The 20,054-nt window shown below is 39.9% G+C and overlaps 1 protein-coding gene across 2 annotated transcripts; it reads left to right on the forward strand.

Moving 5' to 3' along the window:
• The first annotated feature begins 1,150 nt into the window (after positions 1-1,150).
• Positions 1,151-18,290, forward strand: nr5a1a (nuclear receptor subfamily 5, group A, member 1a). 2 transcript variants are annotated; one of them, XM_085786338.1, is made up of 7 exons: positions 1,151-1,404; positions 3,365-3,483; positions 3,623-3,764; positions 4,383-5,038; positions 12,641-12,760; positions 13,362-13,509; positions 15,869-18,290. In XM_085786338.1, the coding sequence occupies exons 1-7, from the start codon at positions 1,383-1,385 to the stop codon at positions 16,120-16,122; spliced, it is 1,461 nt and encodes a 486-aa protein (XP_085642464.1). In that variant the 5' UTR covers positions 1,151-1,382; the 3' UTR covers positions 16,123-18,290. The 2 variants fall into 2 exon arrangements, with proteins under 2 accessions (XP_085642464.1, XP_085642463.1); XM_085786337.1 differs by having other exon boundaries at positions 12,641-12,802; positions 15,869-16,317.
• Positions 18,291-20,054: the final 1,764 nt, after the last annotated feature.

Consider the following 20,054-nt stretch of genomic DNA (forward strand, 5'->3'; position numbering starts at 1 on the left):
ACATTAAGTCTGTTTGACGTGTCGCGTTCAGGATTATTATTTTTGAAATATTTTTCTGACAGCTGCGAGAAAAAATTACGTTTTTCAACTCTTTCGTATGACCGAGGTGCGGTGTGGTCAGGAGTTAAGCTATATAGCTTATTATATCATATTTATGGGCGGAACAGTGACGCAGTGAGTTACACTACAGCGCCCCACAGTAAACGCCTCACAGGTCCGGGGTTCGAACCTGCCGTGATCATTCAATGCTTGCACCAGCCTGGCTGTGTGGTCATTAAAAGAATCAATCAATCAATACACAGGTATGGTTACCATCTAAACATATGGAGGATAATTAGCGACCATTCATAAGCCTGCGCTCGGCATTCTGCAGGTAGACCGCCCTGCCACTCACAACCCCTCAACTGTCAAGCTGTAGCCTATATGCCATTAGCTAATGGATGTTTATGTCATTGTTGTTATGTATTATTAGCCTATCTTATTTAAATGCAGCCACATTTGGACTTTACATGTTGTAATAATTAATTGTTTCTTCTGCGGTATAGACCCAAATGCCAATGGGTGAGCCTAGTATACTTAACTCTAGGAAATCAAAATTGATAAAAAAAATCTGTAGCCTAATATCAATAACATTATAATTATAGTTGCAATAATAACAATAATAGAACTAATAATATTGTAACAATAATCCTACACAATAATTCTCATCTGCCATATTACGTAAGTATAGGCTATATTTGTTATGACATGATCGTTAATGAATACAGCTAAAAAATAAATAAAAACAGGCCTAATAATGATGATCTGTTTGGTTTTGTGTATGAGTCTGTCAGTCATCCAGGATTAAAGTAAACTGAGAATCAGATTTTTGTTGTGAAGGTGAAGCTGCTATTCTGGACTGAGTTTGGCTCCAAATAGACTTAAACAAATTGTAATCCTTCTGCCGACTCGCGCGTGCATGCGTGCGCGTGTGGCCACATATCAAGTGAGAGTCATCCATCAGCACCGCTCCGCTTCTCTGTCCAGGCATTTTCACGAAGGAGGCGACGAGCGTCGGTCACGTGATCCGCCCTCCACCAATCCCAGAGCAGGAGCCTAACTTTTGTGATAAGGGAAGCTCGGTAAAGAGAGAACGGACTGAAGGAGTTTCACTCCGAGCTCCTCAATGCTCATCGTCACACCCACAGCTCAGGCCTGAATGGTCGTGAAGGCAGAGTCAGTGTAAACGGCGTCCATCCGGATCTGTGCTCAATTTTTATTTTTTTTTATTTTTTTTATTTTGTTGTGCTCTGCAGCCCATGCGAGGCTGCAGCAACACCTCCATCCAGGTTTGACTAATCGGACAATCATCAGCGACTGACCTGCGGCTGACCGCTGCGCAGATGTTGGGAGACAAGGCTCACGGTAAGTCCGAGCTCTTCCTCACGGTGCCTATCGTGCAGGTAAATGTTGCCACAGAGGCTGCGCACAGTAAATCCACAGATCAATCACCTGTTGTCTCAGCAGATAAAATGTCAAATAAAATGTGAGATAAGGAACTGACAGCAATATAAAGTCTTTAACAAAACACTTTTTCCCTAGTAGTAAAATAATAAAATAAATGTCGAATAATAACCAAACTATTAATTGCTTGAATCAGTGTAAATCGTTTTGATTAGACGATGCGAAATTTGATAATGTCGCCGAGTATGACAGCAAAAAATAATTTAATGTAACAAATCACGGCAAGAATAATAACAACAACAGGCTAATAATGATAATATTATTGATAATAACAATAATAATATTGACAATAATAATAATGATAATATTGTGTTCCTGTTTTTAATAATGATGTTAATACTTCCTGTTGTCAGAAGCATAAAGCGTAATATCCCTTCTCACGCTCTGGCGCTCAGAGTCTCAGCGCTGCGTCCGCGCGGGACAGGATTTGCAGTTTTTCATCTTGTGTGTTATTGAATGAATCCAACACGCTGCAGTTTGGTAATAAATCATCTTTACACTCGCTGATGAAGGTTTTTACGCCACTTGTCCACTGTTTCCAGCTGATCGTGCTGCAGGCCTCTCGCTGCAGCTGGAAAAATAAATGTGTGTGTGTGTGTGTGTGTGTGTGTGTGTGTGTGTGTGTGTGTGTGTGTGTGTGTGTGCGTGTGTGTAGATGAGGTTAAAACCACAATTCACCTCAATCGGATTTCACTTTGAGGGGTAGTTGTGATCAACCGTCGTAAATCTCTGCTGCCTAGTAAACGTGAACGGGTTGAACCTGGTGGATCGGCCTGTGATGGAAGATCACAGAAAGGACACACACAATATTATGTTGTTGCTGCTTGTCCGAGTGCTGATCACAGTTTCATTCCTGTTTTATGGCAACCCTTCAAAAGAAAGAGGGCCTTTTAACTATTTAATACACACGGACAATTGACATATGATTTATATTTATAATAATTATAATAATAATTATAACAAACTAGACACAGCAACAGATCAGTGACTAAAAGAAAATAAACTTTAGGAAATTGCTTCTCAACAGAAAAAAAGAAGAAAAAAACTAACAAACAACATTTCTGCATTTTGCACCTCTTCATTACACATTTTAAATCAGCTCCATCCCGTCCGGCTACAGAATTCAAATGCTGCTAATCCCTCCGTATTAATAATAAAACCTGGTCTGACAATAACAGAGATCGTCGTGATTTGTCATTTGAAATCATCACACAGGCTGTAGTTTACTCGTGTCCATTTGCTTTTATTCAATTGGTCATTACGTGTAAGTTGGTGATTGTAAATAAATAAGGATGTCCCTGCCGTGCCCATGCACTCCCTCGTGACACACTCGATGGATATAATATTTTCAGCCAATATAAAGCTCAGGCCAGTTTCATAATATTAAAACTATTTACAGATGTGATTTAAAACTAAAAATTCACCACTTTCATAATGCAGAACAAACATCCCACACCAACACAGCATGGGTAATAATCTCTGTTAGATTTACATTCGCATTATTTAAAACGCGTCTATATTGCAGGCACTTGATATTAGCATTAATAAATAGTACAAGACATTAAATATTAAATCAATGACATCGATCATAATTTCGATCAAATACATAAAGAATGAATTCACACTCTTTCCTGCACGATATTTGACACTTTAAACAGAAGTCATGGAAGTTAATGTAAATATTTTATTAGCGCTTATTCTAATTGATTTGGGGATTCACCCACATAAATCGCTACGGCAATTTGTTTCCATTATATACTCACGTGTTCCATGTCCTTGTGTGTGTGTGTGTGTGTGTGGGTGTGTGTGGGTGTGTGTGTGTGTGTGTGTGTGTGTGTGTGTGTGTGCGTGCATGCGCCAGGTGTGACTCTGAAGGTTATGGAATACACATATGACGATGACCTGGAAGAGCTGTGCCCTGTGTGCGGTGACAAAGTGTCTGGATACCACTACGGTCTGCTCACCTGCGAGAGCTGCAAGGTACAAACAACAAAATGATGTCAACGTGTGTGAATAAAATAAAAGATAAAAAAAGATGCAACTTTAAACATGAACTGTACCTCAGATACGTTTGCATTTAAAATAAGTGACACATGTCAACCCCTCCGTGTTGTCGCAGGGCTTCTTCAAGAGGACGGTGCAGAACAACAAGAGGTACACATGTGCAGAAAACCAGGAATGTAAAATAGACAAGACCCAGAGGAAGAGATGTCCTTTCTGTCGCTTCCAGAAATGCCTCAACGTCGGGATGCGGCTAGAAGGTAAAAAATTTTTTTAAAAAATCACTGTTTAAATCAAATGTGTGCCTTTTTTCACCATTTAGTCATAATTATTATTATTATTATAGTGATCATAATATATTTTAGTTATTATCTGGAAGGGAAACATGTAATTCTTCAACATCTGGCAGCACATTTTCCTATTATACTAATTTAAATGATTTCTTATTTTAAGATAGGAGAAGACAATTTTATCAAATATTACAAAAGCCCTTTGATTTGTGGGAGGTATGTTGTTTCCTATGTGCATGGGATGGGATTAATTCCCAGACAGCAATGCAGGAAAGCACCTGCTTCCGTAGCAGAAAAAAAAGGACACATTCTTGACTTGCTGATAAAACCCCAGAGACTCCCCTGTTTTAAATCAAAAGCTCTATTTAGGCTACAAGAAGGAGTAGAGCTGCTCAGACTCTGGGGATTCTTCTCTCAGCCCTAAAAAGGGAAGCAAGAATGACCAACATGTCCGTTATTTACTCTGGAGGAAGAGTTTGGATTCTGCTGAAACACAAGTTTGATGATTTCAGTGCAGAGCTCATGAAGGAGAATGCATTGCAGTCATGTTTAAATGTATTTCTTGCCTCTCCTTCTCTTGTGCGACAGCCGTGCGTGCAGACCGCATGCGTGGGGGGAGGAATAAATTTGGCCCCATGTACAAGAGAGACAGGGCCTTGAAGCAGCAGAAGAAGGCTTTGATACGATCCAACGGCTTCAAGCTGGAGAGCGCGGCTCCTCCGCCTGCCTCTCCGCTGCAGACAGACTACGGCTTCACCGGCACCCTGCACACTCTGCCCACCATGTCCAAAAGCCTTCTCCCCTCCACCCCGAGCTCCATCACCCCCACAGACTACGAGGCCAACCTCTATGGCCCCCCCTCCCTGGGCATGGCCATGCAGTCGCACGTGCCCCTCACCACCCAGTACCAGTACACAGCCTTCCCCGGCAGGGTCATTAAAGCTGAGTGCCCTGACTACACCAGCTCCCCCGAGTCTCTCACAGGATACCCCTACCCAGACATGTACCCCTCCGCCTCGCCGCAGCCCCCCAGCCTGCCGCCTCTGGTTGTGGAGCTGCTGCGCTGCGACCCGGATGAACTGGTGGTTCAGAACAAGATTGTTGCTCATCTGCAGCAGGAGCAGGGCGGCCGGGGCCGGCTGGACAAGCCCAGCACCTTCAGCCTCATGTGTCGCATGGCAGACCAGACTCTCTTCTCCATAGTGGAGTGGGCTCGGAGCTGCATCTTCTTCAAGGAGCTCAGGGTGAGTACCGAGCTCTTTGTGTATGTGTATGTGTATGTGTATGTGTATGTGTATGTGTATGTGTATGTGTATGTGTATGTATGAATAAAAAAAACAAACAGTTTATTGTCAGAATGAACTGATTCGAGACACAAAAGATGAGAATCCTTGCCATGCTCTATTCTTCTCTATATATTTTCTCTAACCTGCTATGGCACTAAAAATAATAGTGAATACGGTTACATAACATTTGCTTTGCTCAAAGGAACAGGAGAAGAAAGGCTGTTTTTCAGATGAGGGAACTTGTTTTAAGTTTGTGCACACAGAGTTCAACGCCTTATGCTGCTCTGCAGCTTGACAAATACATTCACAGTTAATGAAGTTGACTCAATATACTCTCACAGTTCACCACAAAGAACCCATCCGCAGCCCTCTTTACGCAACAATACATTTAGAGTATAGAGACTTGAGAGTTAAATATTACATTTGATTTTGACATTTCTCAACTTAGATGTTCACTGGGCCACGCCCTTCTTAAAAGCCAGCATTCAGGCCCCAGGCCCTGGTCATGGGCGCAGTGGAGAAGTGCCCCTGACTGCCACATCCAATCACTCCTCCTGCTTCCTCCTGAAAAATAACAAAAAAAGTACTTTATTATGTCCTTGTCAAACATGCCACATTTAAATAATCAGTTGAAACAATGGTTTAGTTACACCTGATTGGTTAGTTTGGTTATAAATTGGACACAGCAGGAGAACTGTTACTTCACTATCCGTTCCATCTACAAGTAGTGCTCCCCTAGTTTTAAAATTCACAACTGACATTGTTCATTGCAACGCAGCTTCCAATTTAAATTAAAAATACAGAAATATATGGCAATAAGATAGATAATTCTTAATATGCCACCCTGCGCAATTGTACTTTTGGAAATGATGTTGTTTTATAAATTCAGTTTCAGGTTTTGAAAATATTATAGACTCATGCTCCTTTACATTCATAAATGTGCATGTGTAAAAAATCATTTTTAGCGGATTAGACACATCAGTAGGAGTCACACACACACACACACACACACACACACACACACACACACACACACACACACACACACACACACACACACACACACACACACACATAATGATTTCACATACTTGCATCGTGTCTATGAGCTGTGGGGTGTTGGACAGTTGAGGTGATGAAGACATCAGCACTGTCGCTGTGGTTCACTGTTGACCGTTCAGCCGCTGCTGAACACACCTGCTGCTCCCAGGGAAAATGGATGATGATCATTTATTCAGGCTTGTTACGCAACAATGACAAACTGTCAAAAATGATTGCACCAATTAAACAGTTAAACAAAAGATTGATTGTGACATTAAAGATTGATTGTGCAGGTGCAGTTGCAACAGGTTTGTTCCTGTGCTGTTAATATAATTCATTGTACATGATGTTACTTTTGCTATGTTTCCTTTTGCTGTCCACATTGTGACTTTTGGAAACGCTGCCACGGAGCCATATTAGTTTGAAAACTAAGGGGTGACATATTAGTCCTGTCTGGTAGAATAAGAGGCTTTTGGAAACAATCGCAGAGATTGCAGCTTTGCCTCCTCATTGGTTGTTATCTGCTTCGACTACCAGTAGCGAATACAACATGATAGTGAATTACAAGTGTTACCGACCATGTTGCCGTTTCTAGCAGCATGCTGTTCAGTCTGTATTCATGCTGTTGTCTGCTTCCTTTTCACACCAGCACATGCTAACTGAAGGTGAATCGTCATGTGATAATGTATTTTCAGGTGCGTTAGTGTGGAATGAGGTTATTTGCTGATGCAATGCTTGTGTCCTGTGCTGCTGTCCCCTAAGTTAACAATTTACATAAGAATTGCATGCTTGTGTTTTGGCATGAGATATCTACTGTTGCTACAATGTTTAGTTATAAATGGCCCAGCTAAACTCAGTATAGCAGAATGTGATGACTAGAGCAATGTGGAAATCTCTGTGTGGTTTACCAGCAGTGAGGTATGAATCATATTTTGTGGCAACATCTTCAGTCTGCTTCTTATTGACCTGTGTCTTACTATAATCACTTAAAGGTCCATATAGTATAAAAGTGTGAGATGTGTAGTCTGATTATACAGCAGGTCTAGGTTCTATAATACTACTGGGAAAGTATCAAAGCCTCAGTCCACATATAAATAAACACAGATTTTATTAAGAAACTGAGACTTAAATCCAGTCGTGAAGACTTTACGACTTTGTGATGTCATTACAAAACACAACACCAGGAAAAAGAAATGTTTGTTCTCAAGACTTTCCGGTAGAGGGTCAATAAAGATCAACCTCCAAGCAGGCCGTCGCTCAGACATGGGAAACTGGGGCTCATCTTATAATTTAGATGAGCCCCAGTTTCCCATGACTATTATCTTAATACTTTCAGTTTATATTAATTTCTCACAGTTTTTAGTAGCTGTTTAGTTTGGTCACCTGGTCAGGATGCCTTTTTTCACAAAAGCTTCTACAGTATGCATTTAAGGCGAATGCATGATCATTACGTCATGATGATGGTCACAAATAAGCTGATCAGGTCAACAGCAGTGCATCATGTCATGATCTTATAAATTACCCAACAATATACATCAAAAGCCAAAAACCAACAACCAAAGCAGTCTAAAAATGAGTTAAAGGGATAGTTCACCCAAAATTCAAATTTCACTCTTTATCTACTCACCCTCATGTCAACTAAGAGCTGTGAGAATTTTCAGAGTCCTCCGTGCCTTCTCTAAGTTACGAGGGGGTCCGCGCAGCAGCATTTGTCTATATAATGGTTGTGAATGGATACCACTTTTCTTCGTCCAAAAAGACACACCAAAAAACATCCAAATACCTCCATAGTGCTCATCTGTAATGTCCCTCTTGTATTGAAGCCCAGACATGAGAAATTGTTACGAAAAAAATTAAATAAGTCTATTAAGCTTGTTTGTAGCAGAAGCTCCCAGTGTCTCAGTTCACTGCTCTTCCTGTGACCGGCGGAACAATTTCTCATGTTGGGGCTTCAATACAAGAGGGACATTACAGACGAGCTGTGTGGAGGTATTTGGATGTTTTTTGGTGTGTCTTTTTGGACGAAGAAAAGTGAGCACCATTCACAACCATTATATGGACAAATACTGCTGCTCCGTAACTCAGAGAAGGCACGGAGGACTCTGAAAATTCTCACAGCTCTTAGTCGACATGAGGGTGAGTAGATAAAGAGTGAAATTTGAATTTTGGGTGAACTATCCCTTTAAGATGAGAATCAATTTTTTTCAGTCTGTGAGAACATCAGGGGGATCAGTCTTTTTTGTTGTTTCCTTTACAGCTTCCTCGTCTTAGAGACAAAGACCACATTGTGGGGATGATGTGATTTGTTGCATCTTCTCAGACTGACAACAACAAGGTATCTTTATATTGTAGCCTGTGTTAGAGGGAGACTCGGCTGAACTGATAGAGGAGCAAAGCACCAAGGAGTCGATACATGACATTGCAATTGAGCGATCAGCAATATATACAGATTCTTTATGTGTGTTAAAGGAAGATTTACTGTATCCACAGCAGTGTGGGATGTTGCCCACTGTTGTATGGAGAAATTCACGATGAGCACAAAGCAAGAACTGCAAATAAAGTGTGTGTTACTTGCTGCAAACATCTTGTTAAACTTGCATTTCCTCCTTTGTTTAATTTAGTCTCTGTAGCTGCAGAGAGTTGGTCTGACTCCAATTACGTGCAGCTTTGAAACCATGCATCTGTGGTGGTCATGAGGAAAAGCTGGATTTTTTTTTATATCGTTGTTGAGGTCTATGGTCTTTTATAGTTGCTGAAGATTTTAATGGATTTCTTTTCTACATTGAACTAAATTCAACAATCTCTCTCTAACATCAGCTGATGCTTTGTGTTTCAGGTAACAAAAAAAATATCTAAGATGTATATACAGTACAGTATCTGCCTTTCATACTAAAGTTAACTTTTTTTTATTTGCATAAATGGTGTGCGCCATCAAATAAACCCCCAAATAAAGGGAAAATAAAAAAAATAAATGCAGCAGTTTTCCTGTTTTATGCTTCTTTTCAGTAATATGATAATTTATTTTATCACCATAACAACAGTGCCTCCACAGAGCTTGGTGTTCTTGTGTTTGTGTTGACAGTCAGACCATTTTTACATTGAGTGGACAGCAGAAATAGACAGTGAGAACAAAGCTGTGCATGTTTTTGCCAAGAAAGCCTCCTGCAGCAGAAATAGCCATTCCCCCCGGCTGGATTATTACATTCCACGCAGACGATAACGAGGGAATGTCAGCCCTCCGCTGCAGCTCTGCGGCGCGCTCGTCTACATTGTTATTAAATTGTGAGCAGAATGGGAGCTATTGATTTGCTGTGGCTGCCCAGCAGTGGCCTTTGTCGTGTCTTGTGTTTGACCCTCTATTCACCTGTTGAACATGGGAGATGTTGCTGAGGAAGAGCACACAATGAGCATGATAAATGTGCTGCGACTAGAGCCAGTGTGCTGGAGATAGTCAATTTAACACTAACATGGGAAGAAGAAAAAGTTTTTGAAGAGTTTTGGTCAAAACTGAGTGTAAGAGATCTGCACCCTGAAGCAGCCAATTGAGAAACTGTGCTAGAAAGACTGCAAACAATCAAGGTAAAATAAAAAATAAAAAATCATATTTCTCAATGTCTATGCAAGACTCTAAATAATAAACTCCTGGAGAGGATGTTTGGTGAGCAGAAGCACAGGTTCAATGTGATTTCAGTCTGTTTGTGTGTCCTCAAGCTCCTGCTGTATTATTGAATATCATGGTATATATGGGGAGTTGATTATGGGTGTGCTGCTCTGTGTCCTCTGGCTCTGCCGAATCCAGAGCTTCACTTCACTGGAGTCGCAGCAGTGATGGTGTGTGTAAAAATGTCTTGTTGTCCTATTGAGTTGTGTTTTTGATTTGCAAAGGGCCAGACCATAGTAGGATGCATTTGTGCATGACTGCTGATAACGCCACTCTTCTCTTCTGCTCATTTGAATATTTTAACACTCAGTTTCATCAACCATCATCAGCAGCAGTAATGGCCAGTCCACATCCATTTTCACTAAACACACACACAAAAAGATAACAAAAAAGCAAATTACAAAAAAATGTCAAATCTAAGTTTTCATGAGACATGATGGTGTAAAACATGCAAATATGCACTACATGTTACAGATTGACTGGGCATCCAATCTTTCTGGAAGTGATGATGTAATGTAGAGACAAATTCAATGGTTGACTGGTGCTCAAAGGTTGACACTGGTCTGAATGTGGTAAATTACAAGAGGGAGCGAGGAAAAAGTAGCTTAAATATTCAAAAAAACTGCAAAAAACATTTGACGAGGATGACTCTCTGGACCAGGATTATGATGCACACTTGGTGGTGAGATGACGTGACGTGTACAATGTACATCCTGATGCTTCAGTCGAACATTTACACACCAGAACATCAAAAATCCCTCTGATGGATTAAACAGATTTGCCCCCCCCCCTTTTTTTTGGCTGCAGCTGAGAGTCTGACTCCTCCTGGAGAGGAAGCGCAGGAGGTCGCCGAGACCTCTTGCTTCCTTAACCCCGTTTTCCGTCATTGTACAGCCAGACGCCCCCACCACAGCACCAGTCCAGATGAGTGCGTGGCGCCTCCCCTCTTGCACTGATAAATCGTTTCATTCAGATAGACAGTAATTCTGTCAGGTTTCGTGTCAGACGAATGTGTGTTTGGGCCTATTGGCAGCTGCGGCGACAAAATTACTGACTGCTGTGTCCTTCACTTTGGAGACAATATTGCACGCCCATTCCCCAGAGAGCAGAGCAGATGAGGAGGGGGTGGGGGTGGGAGGTTAGGGTGAGGTGAACAGGTTGAGGAGGTCCCAGACGATGAACATAAATACACAGTGCTCGACACTGCAACAGCTCGTACACCAAAGATATCAGCACACACACTGATCACACAAACACACCAAGCATCACTTCGCATTTTTATCTTTATCTCTCATGGTGTGACACAAGTCTGTTACATGATGACATATTATCATACACCACAATCTTTATATATTATAATCTAATTATATTATTATATTTTATGTTTTTATTGTTTTTTTAATGATATACAATTATCTAATATTCAAACCTTTACATTTTAAATTATGAAAATATTACATATGGTGAGAAATATCACAGTATACGATAATGACATATACAATTATCAAATATCATATTATTGTGGGTTTTATGTTTCAGTTTTTTTTAAAACTTTTTTATAAAATTTACTCGGATTTGTGATTTCATTTATAAAAATAGCCAATATTTAATGTAAAATGTATTGATATACAGTACTTAAAACTATTTCATATGACAAGAGATATTGGCAGTCCAGTCTCAGACAAAGCCTATGGACGGTATATTTAGATAATCCACTTAAATTATAGGGTTCTGTGTTCTAAGCAGTTTTTTTATGTGATGCACTTCAGAGAGTAAATCAAAAAACAATATCCGAAAATAAAATAAAAAATAAAAAATAAAATAAAATAAATTTCTTATGGCGAGTATTTTAATTTTCTTATTTAATAAGTATTGTAGGTTAGGGGTGCCGTGTGGCTATAGTCCTCGCTGCAGTTGGCCCTGGTTCGAATCCCGCATTGGGCGGCCCTTTACTGCATATTTTTGTCAAATAAAGGCCAAAAGCCTAAAAATATACTTTAAAAAAAAGTTAAACATAAAGGTCAGTGCTAAATATTCAATCCAGTGCAAATGCCAATTATATGTATGAAGTATTGGTCGTTAAACAGTAGGAGGCCAGTAAAAGGACAGTATATTCTCCATTATCTCCATTCATTTAAAAGACATTAGCCTGCTAGCATGCTAACAATTAGAAGCCAGCCTACATGTAACCTGGTGTTACAGGATACTTTCTCAGTTTCTCAGTTTCTTTCTGCCCCTTTTTCCTCCGTGACTGAACCGTGAGACAACGTGATGACCCGATTGGTTGTGACAACATGAGAAATCAGTTGTTTCATAACGTACTGTACATAACAAAACAGACTGATAGAGAAAACACCTACAGTAAGAGAAGAGGGTATTGATTTTTTTTCAGTACAGGATGAGTGTCAAGGCTGAGGGAGACAGTAAGAGGAATAATCTATCTACAGATTGGAAAGAATATCATTCAATATTTTCAGTGTTTGATCAACAGAGCTACAACATGAACATGTGAGTAAACCTTGGACTGTAGACCTGCTTCAAAAGAACACGTCAGGTTATTTGAGGCAGGGTTGTATTAGACACTTAGTAGATTTGATACACCTGCACTATATTTGGATCAGATTCTCCCCCCAAAAACGTGTTATAGCCATAAAAAATGTCCAGAGAAAGAAGTCAATATCAGCCAATATAAAACGTGTGCTTTACTTTAAAGCTGATCTGCAGTATGTACAGTGCACTGACGATGTATGACGATAACTGCTACAGCCTCATGTTTAATAACAGGATCTATCACTTTAAGATGAAGCCTTTTTAAATCTATTTCTTCTCCTGTCTCTCTGTCTGTCTGTTTCCTGAAGGTGGGAGATCAAATGAAGCTCCTGCACAATTGCTGGTCTGAACTCCTGGTCCTAGATCACATTTTCAGACAAGTGCAGCATGGGAAGGAAGACAGCATCCTGCTGGTGACCGGCCAGGAGGTAAAGACTCCCTTCAACAACTTCCCATCAACACAATGCTCAGTCTGTTTCATTCACTCTCATCTCACTTCATTCAAAACCTGGTTAAAGGAAGATCTCTTTTCCAAACGGTACAAGTTTATAAGCCACTGATCTCCAGTCAGAACACCTCTAGATCTGCATATGGTCCTCTAAAAACGAGGCCTTATAGCATCAGCAGCCCTGTGAGAAAACTGCATTCAAACACTTAAAATAAAGTAATTGATTTTTAAAGATGTGCACGAAATTGTGTTTTCACATAGTACCACATATTAAAACATGATATTGATATAAATTATATCAGCCCTCTAATAGCTGCTTAAATGAGATAAATCCCTTCCTTAAATAATGTAATTTAAATGCTAATTAGGCTTAATTACGGGATAATTGACCTATTATGGAAAGATAATGGGCCCAGGTCTACAGGGGCCCCTAAAAGCTTTACCTATTGTTGGAAAACACAAGTCAGAATAACATCACAGTGATTTTCAGGTGTTACAGATGGGATTTTAATTTTTACATTTTAAGTCTTAAGTCATTTACACAGGAGTCTTGGAAAATAACCACCAACTTGTGTTTGCAGGTGGAGCTGTCGTCCATCTTGTCCCAGGCTGAAGCCACTCTGTCCGGTCTGGTCCAGAGGGGTCAGGAGCTGGCGGACAGGTTGCGGGCGCTGCAGGTCGACCGCAGAGAGATCGCCTGTATGAAGTTCCTCCTCCTCTTCAACCCCAGTGAGTCCACTTCCTGTTTGTGGTTCATCAGGCCAAAATTACATTTTAAGAAAAGAAATCTTGAATTAAAACGTATGAGATTTGCCAAGCAAAAACAGGAAAGACAGTCTTAGAGTCTCCAGTGCTGAATGAATAAGAGTAATTCATCCTTAACTAAAAAACAAAATGTGCCTCTGAAACGCCTAATCTTCGGAGATGTGTTTTCAGGAGAATGACATGTTTTGACACAAATATCAATCAACTCTGTGTGACCGCAGGGACACAGTGACGCTGTCTTTTGGCTGAGTCTGAATAGCAACAGATATTTTAATGAAAAAATGTTAGCACTGCAGATCATCTGCAGCACCCATTTACCCATAAGGTTACGAGTGTTTTCCAAACTAGCCTTTTCCCTCCAATAAATTCACTTATTTAAATTTCTCAGGTTGACAAAGCCAATATTAACAAAGACATCCTCCTCCATTGTCCACTAATGGCATTCAAAAGAAGCGTAATGGATGGGTCTATCATTCGATGGTAGGGCCAACATTCATGTAGCGGCTTGTGCAGATGGAGAGAGCATAGATGTGGCTTGCCCAGATTCCCAGAAGTGTTTGCTGTTTAGCGCTGGCAAAGCGGGGAACAAAGAGCTTTTGAATGGTAAGAGCACTTGTCATAGGCAGAAAATATTTGCTGTCTTTGCCGGCAGCTTCTTTGCTGGCGCTCTCGTTCTCCCTCATCTTCAGAGTCAGGTTTGTCGGGGGTAATTTAATTGCCCTTAAGCAGTTTGAAAAGATGATTCAGAACATTGATTCAAAACATTTAATTACTGCGTGAATGGATTCTCCAAGATGGGCTCAGCTGATGCTGAATGCCGGTCCACCCGAGGGCTTGGCTATTGTCTCATACATGCACACAAACGCACACTCACACTCACACAACCACCCACATGCCAAGTATAGATACAGCATATATATAAAACCTAGTAGCTGGCATTTAGAACATTAATGAATAGGAGGCACGCAACATTCAAACTCATTTCTTTCTTCTCTCTGAAATAGACATGTAATATTCATTTATATAAGATACTAACATACTAGAACAAATTGAATTTCATTTTTAATTTCCCTGAATGAAGTGGTCAAATGTTATAATAAATGCTGGAATGGAGCACCTTTAGTGCAAATATATTATCTGTACCAGCCTTGAAAATGCATTCTGACCAAAGCCTGACCAGTTTCAATCCAAACAAATCTTAAAGAAAATAATCATGGTCCATTAACAGCCTTTTTTTTAATTGAATGTTTTGAGATTTCAGTATCACTTCGTGAAGGTGGTAACAAAGCGTGCTATATAAAACTGATGCTTCAGAACATATCATAGTAAATGGACCTTGAGTTAAGATTTGTTTAGCAAACTATTATTGCCTTCTCCTTATTACTCATGATAAGAATGACTCAAAAACTGGCACATGCTAACTCCCCTGAAAATACCTTTAATTTGAAAATATTTCAACACAATACTTCACACTAATAAGCGCCTCCATTTTCCAGCTGTTAAATTCACACTAACAGGGACTCATGGAAATGAAATATTGAGCTAAATGTTTGACTCCATCCGCTGGACAAACGTGTTTTGCGTCTCCACTTTTTCTTGTGATTGGTCAAACCAGATACCATGTCCAGGTCTGGAAACTATGCTGGTCTGGTCCTGTTCTTCTAAAGTTGTTGCTCATTATGTTGCTGTATAGGATGAAGTCTGTTCTAATGTTTTGTTTGGACAGACAGAAAGTCTGTTTGCTTGAACTTCCATGGCTTCATTTACTGATGTTCACCCATTTCTGTCACATTTACCAAATCTTCCAGTTTTAGGGTTAGATAAACTTTTAACCTTTTTTTTAAGATTATTTTTCCTAGTTTTGCACCATTTTAAGATTTTTCACTGGATTTGAAATAATAGTGAAGTCTCAACAAAAATGGGTTTGTTCTAATGCTGTACGTTATGAAGAGTCGAGACATCTCTATGTGTCTTGGATATAAACACCATTTTATCAATGCTCAAGAGCCTATAATTCATCTTTGATATTCAGGCAGATTTTAAAATACACAGCCATTCATTTGTTGTTGAAATTTAACATAAATATCAAAGCATTACAGTTTTATTCTCTCTGTCTTCTTAAAAAGCTTTAAACTCACATCTGTCAGATTTACATATTATTACATTCCATTATAATGGGAGCCTTGACAGACCAAACATAAATGTTGTGTGTTTCCTGCATCATCTTATCAACATTGTCTTGAAATTCAGACATTTGGAAATCAGCAACATTACACCAATAACAGAAGATTCATGTTCCTCCTGTGTGTGTGTGTGTGTGCAGATGTGAAACTGCTGGAGAACCAGGCCTTTGTGGAGGGCGTCCAGGAGCAGGTGAACACGGCCCTGCTGGAGTACACCCTGTCCACCTACCCTCAGTTCCAGGACAAGTTCAGCCAGCTGGTGGTGCGGCTGCCGGAGCTGCGCTCCCTCAGCACGCAGGCAGAGGACTACCTGTGCTACATGCACCTGAGCGGAGAGGTGCCCTGCAACAACCTGCTCATCGAGATGCTGCACGCCAAGCGAGCGTGCGTGTGAGGTGACGCGTGCGAGGATGCTCTGCCGTCAACGTGTGTTGTTTGTCTGTAGGTGAGACTGTTCGTGTGAGGGAGAGCATGAGTGAGATGAAGATACACAGGCTCAAACCGGGTCGTCTTTGTCAGGGCTTTTGTTTGAGTTATAGAGGAGAAAGTGTAATCTCGAGCTTGGAATTATGAAGCTCCATCTGTTCTCAAGGTCTTTTTTCATATTGTTTATATGACCTTCATGAACTGGATTTTTATCCCTGTTTTCAAAAATTCTAAAATTAGAGTCACAATAAATCTTTGACCCAGTATTACACCAATCTAATGTTACCAACAATGTTTTCTATATCCCACTGCACTACCCAGCATGCACCAGTGGCTGTTCTCCACCATTGAAACACGGTGTCGATGTCGGTCCACGCAGAGATGTGCACATCTAACCATCTCTCTGATATCAATAAAAACAATCGTAACCAATTTGATAGGAATTCAATGTGGGCTGCGTGGGCTGACTTGTCACATCACAAGAAGGGACTGTTACCGTGGAAACACCTGTTGGCTGATGGCTAACGTGCACTTTTTCAAACATATTTTGTCACCTTTTCCCAGAAATCATATTATAATGTGATTGATCCAAATGTTAGATGAAACTTTATGATTCCAACACCACCAACACTACTCTTAGAGGATGATGATGATGATGACTTTTTTAGATGAAGACAGACCTTAGGTAAACACAGCACACTGTGGTCTTGTCAGACTAGATTAGCACTGTTCGTATCCCTGCACTTGTTCTTTTAGTCACTGAAGAAAAAAAAAACATATTAAAGATCTATGGGTTTCTGTATAGTTTTGATTTTATCTATTTAGATGTTAATATATTGGTCAATGAAAGCTTAAAAAAATTTAGTTATTCATCAAACGACGGGAAGAGGGAAACAACACATCAGCGTGCAGATAGATTTAAATGACAGTGAACTCATGGAAACATCTGCAGGCGTTTCACTGGATTCAGATGTGAGAGAAGCAACATTTGGTTTCTTATTATTATATATGTATAAGTCAGTGTCTGGAGGAAATAAAAGCACCATGTTCACACATTCATGTCACCTGTTTGTGGACTGAAGATCTGAGGTGTAGACGCTGCTGAGAGGGTTGCGAGTGCACATTATGGAAATGATCTCACTGTTCCAAACTGTGTGTAAATAATGTTTAAAAAAAAGTTGATGCTCAATATTTTCATATTGTCAACGAGCTGAGCTGATTTCCCTGTCCTGTGTGGGTCCTCTGGTTCCTGTTCACTCACCTACAGTTTCATGTTAAACAGCTGGAAACTGTAGTTTTTATCCAACATCAACCTGGGCAGCAGAAAAAGTGGTGAATTTTATTTTGTAATGAGTGTTGAAGGCTGTCAGCAGCAGGATGCTGTGTCAATGAAACCTTTCAGCCACTTGGTTCAAACTTGTCCCCGGTTTATACAAGGTGCAGGATGCTGTATGTTGACAGTATTTTACAGATTTGTCTAGTATCAACATTTTGACTAAATGCAAATACATTTATTTCAAAGGGTTCCTTCTTATGTTGAATACAAATCATATTCATCTCAAATGTATTTGCTGTTGCAGTGTATAAATATCAGTTTTAGGATTTTTAAATTAATTCCTGTTTGTTCTGTTTTGCCCCCGACCACTGACATCCTTTTATTTAACTGATGTTTTTGTAAACTCACTTCAACACTTGTTGCCTTTTTCATTTTACTTAGGAAGATGGAGCTATTTGAATCACTTTAAACATGAGATGCATGGTGTGAAGCAGTCTCATACACATAATGAACATTTTTATCTAAAAAAAAGAAAAAAAAAGTCAACTTATACCCAAATAAACAATTACATTGAATTATAGTATAGAGTTTATAAATGACACATTCCTGCATATTGTATATAGCCTAATATAAACACCACAGGCTTGGTCAGCCTGACACATGATCAAAACACTGCACTGTGTGTTTGCAGCAGCCAGTGTTTCTCTGTTGAACAGTAGCAGTAATGTATTTAGGACACTCAGCGATGAAGACTGTGTGACGTTCACTGTCAGCAGGACCAGCTGATGAGCAGACACAGTTACAAACAGTGTGTGTGTGAATACTGTGCAGCTCGACTCTCTCACTGTGGACATTTAACATCCCTTAACAAACAAACAAACAAACAAACAAACAGCAACAAAAAAATCATCCCTTTGCTCGTCCATTGATGTGGCAGAGTAGACAATCAATCCACCTGCCTTAACTTATCGTCTGAACACACACACACACACACACACACACACACACACACTGGGGTTTTCTAGCTGAGACAGTCATGTGTTATCACTCTGTACAGTATATTTATGTTGTGAAGTGAATATCTGCTGCAAAGATGAAGATACATTTCAACACTGTTCTCTGCTTTATGTTGAGGTCAATTTGCTGTTGTGGAGCTGATTCTCTTGATGTTGACTTTTTTGTTTGTTTGTTTAGTAGTTTCTTACCCCCACGTACTTCTTTTCTTCCTGTGAGTTTGACTGTTTGTCTCGTTTTCTCCCTAAAGAGTAAAAATGACCAAAACATTTTGTTTTCTTTAAATTTTATTGTAATAGCATCAAACCAATAAAATTCAACAAAGTAAAGCTCTGCTTTTCGTCGTTCATCAGCTGTGCATAAATGATGAAGAGCCAGCACAGCAGTCGTTGTGTTATTTCAGTTTTAGGAACAAATCAAATCTAATTTAGACCAAAGCAGATGTTTGGATAACATCAGGAATTCACCACCGACGTTTGGGATACACATGTTCAAAGAAGTGCCGTAAGACTGTGGTGGGAAAGTCAGAGGGAGGAGTTAAGATGCCTACTGTTTGATAACAAAAAGGGAGGTGTCGGACTGCAGCAGCAACTGTGCTTCCTGTTTCTCAAGCCTCAAAAGCTCAGTGTTTTTTTTCTCCTGTGATATATTTTAAATGTTGATCCCCGACGTGAGGTTCTAAGAACCTAGAATCTAGTTTATATCTGCTCTCTCTGAAGAGGTCGCCGACCCAACCAGAAGCGAGGATCTGGGGTGTGACATCACAAAGTTACAGAAGTCCTTACAGTTCATTTTAAAGGTCCCATAGTACAAAGGTAAATGACAGTTTGTGTTATTATGAAACAGGTCTAGGTTTTATATTACCACCACAAAATTATAAACGCCTCAGTCCTCAGAGAAATACAAACAGCCTGTATTCAGACACTTTAACCTTAAAACTTCCGTAACTTTGTGATGTCACAACAAAGTCATTGTCCTCAGCCGTGCACCAAACCCCTCCCATCTGCACCCACCTTCCAACCTGGCAGAATTGGGTGTTCTGAAATCTGACATATTTTTATCAGATGGCTCAAAAAATAGTAACCCAATCAGAACAGAGGCTTAGTGTTTCCTCTCCTCTGATTGGCTTGTTGACCTGCTGTTGCTACTGTAGAGGTCCTGTGAGAAGCCTGAGAGAGGGGATGTGAACCTACATCGAGATGCTCCTTGGTTCTTACAATTTAGGCTGGGCTTAGGCTTTGATATTTTTACGATATTAATATGGAACCTACAACACATGGACATCTGCCTTTATAATGGACCTTTAATGCAAAATGTTTTTTTTTGTTCCTTACCTAATCATATGATCATCTATTTACATCACAGTAAGATGCTTATTAAACCCAGTGGTCCACGCTCAAAATGTAGGATAAAACAACACGTCATGGACCACAGGCTTGAATTACTATTTACACTAAACATGACAGAAACATGTGAATTAAAATTAGATCATTTTTTAGCACATAATTTTATGGCAATTCAACTTTTGCTTCAATGAAGTCAGATTGTCCTCACTGCTTTGTGCAGGAGAGTCAGTAATATTTTGGTAGAGTAAAAACAGAATGAATGCA

This window comes from Trachurus japonicus, chromosome 9 (genome assembly GCF_045865225.1).
Source record: "Trachurus japonicus isolate A0001 chromosome 9, Traja_1.0".
Lineage (NCBI taxonomy): Eukaryota > Metazoa > Chordata > Actinopteri > Carangiformes > Carangidae > Trachurus > Trachurus japonicus.